This window comes from Talpa europaea (genome assembly GCF_964194135.1).
Source record: "Talpa europaea genome assembly, chromosome: X".
Classification (NCBI taxonomy): domain Eukaryota; kingdom Metazoa; phylum Chordata; class Mammalia; order Eulipotyphla; family Talpidae; genus Talpa; species Talpa europaea.
Genome location: NC_140081.1, coordinates 48742708 through 48751126, shown reverse-complemented (window position 1 = coordinate 48751126; position 8419 = coordinate 48742708). Strand labels below are relative to the sequence as shown.

The 8419-nt window shown below is 43.3% G+C and overlaps 1 protein-coding gene across 2 annotated transcripts in view; it reads left to right on the top strand.

Annotated features, from left to right (window-relative positions):
* Window positions 1–1316: 1316 nt before the first annotated feature.
* The window catches only part of PHKA1 (phosphorylase kinase regulatory subunit alpha 1), a gene marked incomplete at both ends in the record, with an annotated part of 144083 nt that continues 136980 nt past the window's right edge, over window positions 1317–8419 (top strand). For both annotated transcript variants that reach the window (XM_084259310.1, XM_084259309.1), the window contains 4 exons: window positions 1317–1394; window positions 2099–2257; window positions 5063–5110; window positions 7582–7750. In XM_084259310.1, coding sequence (XP_084115436.1) covers window positions 1317–1394; window positions 2099–2257; window positions 5063–5110; window positions 7582–7750 — 454 coding nt within the window. The remainder of the gene's footprint in view (window positions 1395–2098; window positions 2258–5062; window positions 5111–7581; window positions 7751–8419) is intronic.

Here is an 8419-nt window from a genome sequence, read left to right as displayed (position 1 = left end):
TTGGAACGAGGGGACATAAGAGGAGAGACTAAGTTTCGAGAAAAGATAAATGAAAATGTAAAATCGCTGTGGTCTAGGTGAGGTGACTCAGAGTTGGAAAATGTGAAGGGTCAATCGGTCAAGTTCTCTTACCGCCCACAGAAAGGCGAGCTTTGCGAGGAGCGCGGGGTTTGCATTGGTGGAGATATGGGGGTGGGGGCCTGGGTCAGCAAACGCTGGAACAAAGGCCCTGGGGCCGGACGCCGGGGAGGACGGGCAGGGAAGCGGCAGGTTCTCGCGCGGGCGGTACCCGCCGGAGTCTTTTTCAGTCTCCCCTTCTCTCCTCACGCCCCCACCTCTTTCCCGCCGGCTCAGTCTTTGTCGCCTCAGCCCAGTGACCTACGCGCCCCCGGCCGGCCGCGCTCTCCCAAGCGGTTATACAACCTCCTCCAGCTCCCGCGGGGCCAGGCTCGCTCAGGCGCGGCCGCCCGGGGCGCTCGCTTCCTCAACTTGCCCAGAACCGCCTGGCCCAGAGGGAAGACTGGCCAGTTTCTGAGGAAAAAAGGACCCCGGGGAGTCCTCTCTGTTTGGGTGGGAGTGAAGTGTTTCGTCCGAACTGTTGAGTCAAAAGTAGACATGCTCCCTGACCTGCCACCCCCAAAACACAAACGCGCCTCTTTCCCTTTAGGGCTGAAGCGCCCTCGGTTCCTAAAACTAGCGGGGTTGGCGGACGCCGCGGCCTCTACGTCCTGCGCGCGCAGCAAGCGGGGAAAACTGTAAGCGCGTTGCGCGGCGTTTGGAAAACACGCCTGGAGGAAGCACACGTTCAAGGGGCGCCGCGTTCTCGGGCGCGGGGGGCTGGGCGCGGGCGGGTGGGCGCCGTGGGCCCCCGGGGCGCCCAGCGCAGCTGCCAGGACCCGGGCGGCCTGGGGCCCGCCCCACGCCCGCGTCTCGCGCAAGGTGGAGGCGGTGCCGCGGACGTGACCTGCCGCCAGTGGCAACGCGGAAGGCTCCGGGCCGCGGCGGCTCCAGGGGTCGCGCGGAGGCTGTAGCCGCCCCACGCGGAGACCCGACGGGCGTAAGGGCGCGGGGAGAGGCGTCCGGGCGCAGGTTGGGGCCTCGGGCTGCGGAGCGGAGCGCTCGCGGGCGGGGGAAGCTCCGGAAGCCGCGGTTGCCTGGACGGCGGGCCCAGGCCTGAGTATTGGAAGGCCGCAGCCGGGCCGGGTTCTCGGGCTTTCTGCTGCCGGTAGAGCTGCGCTGGCGCCTCCTTCCTTGGAGGACCGAGGGCCCTGGTCGTCCTGAGCTTATTTCTCTAGAGCGGCTGGAGACGTGGCGCCATGAGGAGCCGCAGTAACTCAGGGGTCCGACTGGACAGCTACGCCAGGCTAGTGCACCAGACCATCCTGTGCCATCAAGTAAGTGAAGGGGTGTCACCTGTTACCGATGAGAGGCAGTCAAGGGGTGTCGCCTGTAACAATCGAGGACATGCGTTGTGATGGCTTAGACGGAGGCCCTGGGTGAATGGGTGACCGCGCGTGTGCACGTGTGTGTGTGTGTGTGTGTGTGTACGTACGTACACACACGTACCAGACTCCGGCACCCTCAGCCCCAAGCCGGAGCCTCGAGGCCATTTCCTGTATCCACCCTCTCCCCCAACATTTGGGCCCCAGGGACAGAATTGGAAGAGGTGTTCAAACTTCCTTACTGCCTTTGACACCCCCACCTAGGTTTGGGCATCATCTCCTTCCCCTCCTGCCAATGAAGAGAGAGAGGGACATTTGCCCCTCTGAAGAGTAGACTGCTGTGAACACCTGTACTGTTCATTTCATTTTTTTTTTTTGTATTTCTTTCATTTTGGTTTTACGTTGGTAGTTCATTCTTTCTAACTGGAGAGTTAAAACACCACCTTTCTTTTGATAATCCCCACATTTGCTAGGACTTCCATTAGCTCTTTCCCATCATTCAATGTAGCATTTGTGTGCATTTGGTCAGAAGAAGAGGAAGTTATAAAACAGCATTGGGGAAGTCAAAGACTAAAGTCCTAAGTAACCCATTTGATAGATTGTGTTTCCTAATATTAACACCCTACCTCCCTGTCCTCTTTTTCTTGGCTTTGCAGAATCCAGTGACTGGTTTGCTTCCAGCTAGCTATGATCAGAAAGATGCCTGGGTCCGGGATAATGTGTACAGCATCTTGGCTGTGTGGGGTTTGGGCCTGGCCTATCGGAAGAATGCCGACCGCGATGAGGATAAGGCAAAGGCCTATGAATTGGAGCAGGTACTAAGAATAACAATCTAAAGAGATGAGAATAGTGGGGCTAAAGGGGGTGGAAATATAGACCATCTGAGCTAAGAGAACTGTATTTTGCTTTTCCCCACCTTCCTGAAATTACATTTCAAACAGCTTTACTGTATTGTGCCCAGTTTGTTTTTGGTTTTGTTTTTTTTTTTTTTTTTTTTCCAGTGGAAACTTGAAACTTGCTGATTCAGGGGAAGAGGGCACAGTCTGTTCTGGTACAGTGGGAAATCCTCCTTGGGATCTTTCCTAAAATCTATAACCCTCCTTCTGAGTAAAAGTATTTTGCAGTTTCTAGCATATTTATTCTCATTGAAATGAATGTAGAGGCAGGTATTTACCATTTTACTTTGCTTTTTAAAATGATAGGTAGTATTTGTATGAGGGTAACTCACACAGATTAGCTCACCTTCCCAACTAGGTAGAAGAACACACTGTTTATTTCTTGATTTTTATACTGCTTTCGAGTCTGTGTGTCTCCCCTCCCCCAAAGGGGGACAAAATAAGGTCAGAGTCAGCAGAGGCCTTTAAGCCAAACTTTTAAGGGCCTTCTCTCTGTAAAGAAGCATCTTTATAGAACTGTCTGGACACAGGATGCTGTGTCCTCTTGAATTACCAAGAAAATAATCTTTGAGGCTACATAGGACTCTTAATGTTGAAATACTCTGCTGTCAGTTGAAAAGTGTATGTGGGTTTTCATTAGTGTGAAAGAGTCTTTCTGCGCCCACTATTTTCTTAGTAGTTGCTTTCAGTTTTTCTTAGGCAATTTGAGCTCCAGTCTTCCTCTACAAATCAGAATATTGAGACGTGGTTATTTTTAAAGGCACCAACATATTTCGGGGCTGCAGTCCTTGCAATAAAGAAGTTTTGATGTGTTCTCTGCAACTGCAGACATTTGTTATTCCTTCAAGCCATTATTGACCGGTACTTAGGTCCACTAGGAAAAAAAATGATGAGTTTTTGCTTTAGCTCAGGAAGTATGGATCAATATTTTTATGACTTATAGAAATAATATATATAGTTATATGATCTGATATAGTCAGTGCACAGATATCTAGACCCATACCCTCAAACAGAGTAGGTGAGAGGAGGATGTCACTTGGTTTGGTTAGAAGCCGTGGTGTATGAGTAGACATGCATAATTAATGCCAGCTAGTACACCTGGATAACAAAATGACAAGTTTGGGGGAACACAGAATATAGATACTTGCCCACATTCCTACCTCCCCATGCTTTTATTAAGTTTATTCTGACTTGGAAATTGCAACTTGAGAACAGAATGACTGCCAGTGGCCATTCCAGGAGCACGAAAGTGGATGGCAGTCAGAAATTCCCTACCGGGTCCATGATTTCCCAGACTTGATGTTTAAGTTAAAGAAAATGTAGATGGGAGTAGCAGAGCTAGATGGTAATGAGAGTTGAAAGGATGTGATAGCAACCTGTGAGTATGTGGTGACATGTAGAAGATAACCCAGAACTGAATAAAGTCTCCCCACAGAGTGAGGTGGTTTTGTTAAATGCTTTCTGTAACAAGGTGTTTTAAAGGACAGTTGCTTTCATTAGGATCAGAGTAATGATAGAGATTTTCTTGTAGGCATTGCACTCAGTCTCATTACTTTATCCTAAATACTTCATCCTCTAAAAGGTGATAAAAGGTGTGCTACCTCTGTTCTTTTTCCCCTCCCTTCCCCCTTCCCCTCCTCTTTTCTCTCCTCTCACTTTTTCCCTTGTTATGTAAGTGAAGGGGATCATTTGTAGACAAAAATGACTTAAGGGAACTCTCCCAAGGAAACACTTTATTTTTTCCTCAGTAAAAGGCTTTCTAAACAGAACATAATTTAACACTTAGCCTTATCATGCCTATTGCTTGTAGTCTCACTTGAATATTTTGAAGGAGCTACAGAATGAAGTGGCTCCTAGGTAGGTTAGTTGTCAGGGTTGTCCTGAAACCACCACTGAGGCAGCATTGCTTGGAGTAACCTGGTTGGATTCCTTTTGGATTGTGGAACAAAAAGCACAGTAAAATGGATGAGCTGTGTTCTTACAAAATATGTTGCCTACCCATGCCACAGTGATGCGTCCTTCTAGAATCCTGACCATACCATATTATAATAATTATTATTACTATATTATACCAACTAGTATAGTATATTATTACTAATTAGAATTTTAGATTGTTATGATTCGAAAACTAACTACTTTAGAAATTGCCAACTCCTAGTAAGAGAAATAATGATGACCTGAGATTGAGTACGTTAGTATATTTTTATTTTCATGGAAGAGGAATTGAGTTGCACTAACAATTCATCTTGTATAGATTCTGAATTGAAGTTCACTTTATTCTTTAGTGGAAATATCCAGATAAATATTTCTGTGGATTCTTAAAAATAAATCTTGCCTACTTTAGAAAAAATAAAAGTGATAATGTTGGCCTTTCTAAGCCATAGGATGTATTTTATATCCTTATCATTTTATATTTTTGAGCTGACTTGTCCCTTTTTGTCTGGGCAGAATTTCCTCTAATAGTTGCCTTATTTTTATATAAAACAGTTAGCGCTCAGGTTTTTTTTTTTTTTTTAACTTGGAGGTGTCATAAACTGCAGCTTTTGATTCCACTTTTAGCTACAATCTGCTCTTCTGTGTACCTATAAAGTAAATGCCATGTAAATAGGAACCCAGGGTAGGGTTACTTGTTCTCAAAAGGTCATGTACCAACTGCAGTTGCTGAGTAAGTGTTCTTGCATCTGGGGAGGTTTATAACAGTCTCATTTCCATTTATTTCTGCAGAGTGTAGTGAAACTAATGAGGGGACTGCTGCACTGCATGATGAGACAGGTATAGTATTGTTCATAACTCCCTCTCTAATGAAAGCACATTGTAATAGTATCTCTATGCTATAGGGAATGGTTATAACATATTTTTTCTTTTTTTTTTTTTTAAAGATTTATTTATTTATTTATACCAGCACTGGGTACAGTCAGAAGCGCTGGAGGGTGAGAGAATTCACCAGATCCAGAGTGGGGAGCAGAGCAGGCAGAAGGACCAAAGTACACTGCTGAGGGGAGCAGCGGGTGGCAGGAGAGGTCTGCGCGCCATGTGGGACCCTCCTCTGGCGGCCGGGGAGCAGCCTGGGATGGAACTAGCGCTGCAGAGGCTGCGGGCAGCTTCGCAACCCAGCGCTCAACCGCTGCGCCACCGGGGAGGCCCAGCATATTTTTTCAATTTCACAAATAGTACATTACTAATTTCAGAAAATTTGTTGAATTGTGCAGAGAAATGTCACCCATGACTTCAGCACTAAGTTACCACTGAATGTTTCCATTCAGTCTCTTTTTTCCTCTACAATGGATTTTTTCATATGCTTCATCACTACTCTACATGCAGTTATGTATATTGAGTAAAATACAGGTCTGTGAGCCTTCATCTGAAACCCTTGGGACCAGATAAATTTTAGAATTCAGAATTTTTCACAATTTAAAATGCTGTATATGTAGCATGTGCTACATATTATGTTATGCCATCAGCAGGTCCAGAACAGCACTCTATCAAAAGCCATTATTCTTTCTATAGAGAAACATATATTTTCACACTAAGTGTAAATAAGGACTACAAATAGGTCCATAACAATCAGGTGTTGTCACCAAATGGACTTTGGGGCAAAAATTAGAGGAAAAATCTTGGGAAGTGTTTCAGGGTTTTTAAAGATTGGAGCTAAGGAATGGGAACTTAGTCTCCTTGCACTAATTTACGTTTTTTTCTGACCTTGAATGAAGTTGAGTGTCCTCTCATCTGTAGACTGAAAATTTGCATTTCCTTTTCTGTGAGGTGTCTTTTCTGATCCTTTGCCTATTTTTCTTTTGGGCTGTCTTTTTCTTACTTGGTTCAGGAGTTCCTGTACATTATGGATATTAATCCTTTGTCACACACTGCAAATCTATTTTAATAGTCTATCGTTTATGTCTTGGGTTTATGATATTTTTTCCATTCAAAAATGTTTTACTTTTATCCTAAGAGATCTTAATGCATGTTGCAGACATTAAATCTGAAATGATTTCCTTGAGATTTTATTAGAAGAAATTGAGGGCCAGCCTGATAAAGTGGCCATCCATAGGCACACAACAAGTAGAAGGAAATCACTTCCAGACTTCTGTGCTCTCTCTTTTGGGCTACCTCATGACCATGATTTCTTCCTGCCAAACCCTCTTGCTATATTTTTGTATTTAAGGTATTTTTATTTTCTACTTTACCAAATAGGTTAATAAAGTCACTAATTTCATGAATCATATTAAAAGATCCAATAGTTACTATCATATATCAGATACACACTTAATCAAATCTGTTTTCTCCATTGCAGGATGTTTCCTTTCTGGCCTCTGTTTCAACTTTTTATATCTTTTTTTTCAGTCACTCCATGTATCTCCAGCTCTTTTCATTACTCCTTCAAAATATATATCCTTTTTTTCCTAATTTACCTCAAAATTCCTACCTCTGTTTCATGACCAAATGTATCTTTTTCATTACTCATTTTTTACAAAGTTGTTCTGACTCAATCACAGGTGGCAAAACAAATATGTAAAAAATGAAAGAGAGGTAATGAGTAGGAAAAGCTGTTTTTTTTAAATTTTTGTCAAGAATTTACTTAGCTTATTAACTCCAATGAATTAATTTTTTTATTTTTTAATTATTTTTTAAATTTTGTATATTTTTATATCATTTTTCATTTTTGCACAATGTATGCGGGGAGGGGTGGGAAAAGCTGGTTTTGACTGGTATTATTTTCCAATTAAATTACTTAAATTAAAAACAGCAGCAGGGCCTCCCCGGTGGCGCAGCGGTTGAGCGCTGAGTTGCGAAGCTGCCCGCGGCCTCTGCGGTGCCGGTTCGATCCCCGGCTGCTCCCCGGCCACCGGAGGAGGGTCCCACATGGCGCGCAGACCTCTCCTGCCGCCCGCTGCTCCCCTCAGCAGTGTACTTCGGTCCTTCTGCCTGCTCTGCTCCCCGCTCTGGCTTTGGTGAATTCTCTCACCCTCCCGCGCTTCTGACTGTACCCAGTGCATGTATAAACAAAACAAACAAACAAACAAACAAATAAATAAATAAATAAAACATGCCTCTATTAAAAAAAATAAAATAAAAACAGCAGCAACATACTGTGTAGTTGTATTAGTGTAGGAAAAAAGAGGTAGCAGTGCATTTTGAACATTGACAATTGCCTGATGACCTAATGCAATAATATGTGTCAGTATGGAAGTATGGTGAGTGGGTTGATTTTTATGCATATACTTCTTTTACTGTTTTTGTTTCAGGTGGATAAAGTAGAATCCTTCAAGTATAGTCAGAGTACCAAGGATAGCCTCCATGCCAAGTATAACACCAAAACTTGTGCTACTGTGGTGGGTGATGACCAGTGGGGACACTTGCAGTTGGATGCTACCTCTGTGTACCTGCTCTTCTTAGCACAAATGACTGCTTCAGGTTAGTACAAGGACAGAAATACCAGCGCCTCTGCCGCGTGAAGCACTTGTTCTGGCACATGTGACTTCTCTAAGGTTTTTAGAAAACCGAAAACAACATACCTGTTTACATTGCTCAAAGATGCCTATTGGAAACATAATATTCTGCAAATTTCATTTTGTATCTTTGAGGCCTAGTTAATATTCTTTTACATTGAGAAACAAGTCTGGGGTACTGAATAATATATTTAAAAGCTAAGAACCAGGAAATCTGTTGTAGATTTTTCTCTAGACAGGTATTTTTCTTTTATTAATCCTCAGTTACCATGAGATTGGAAAGAAGAACTAGGGATTATTGCTTGTTATTATACTGTGCACTGAAAAATTGTGGTTAATACCACCATAAATTGAATTACCTACTTTATACTGCTCTATTATATAAGAATAGCATTATAAGAATATATTATAAGAAAGCATCTAAATTTTATTAAGAGAATTTAGGAATCAGAATTCAAATCTCTTTTTTTAAATTATTGAATAATAAGCCTTTTCAGATGATTTTATTACCTTTAGGTACTTTACCTGAAAAAGGGAAATGTAAGAAATAGCATAATTTCCCTTTATTTCTCCTAAATTGGGGCGAACTATAAATCCAGTTATACTAAGTTTGGAAACTAAACAGGACCTTTGC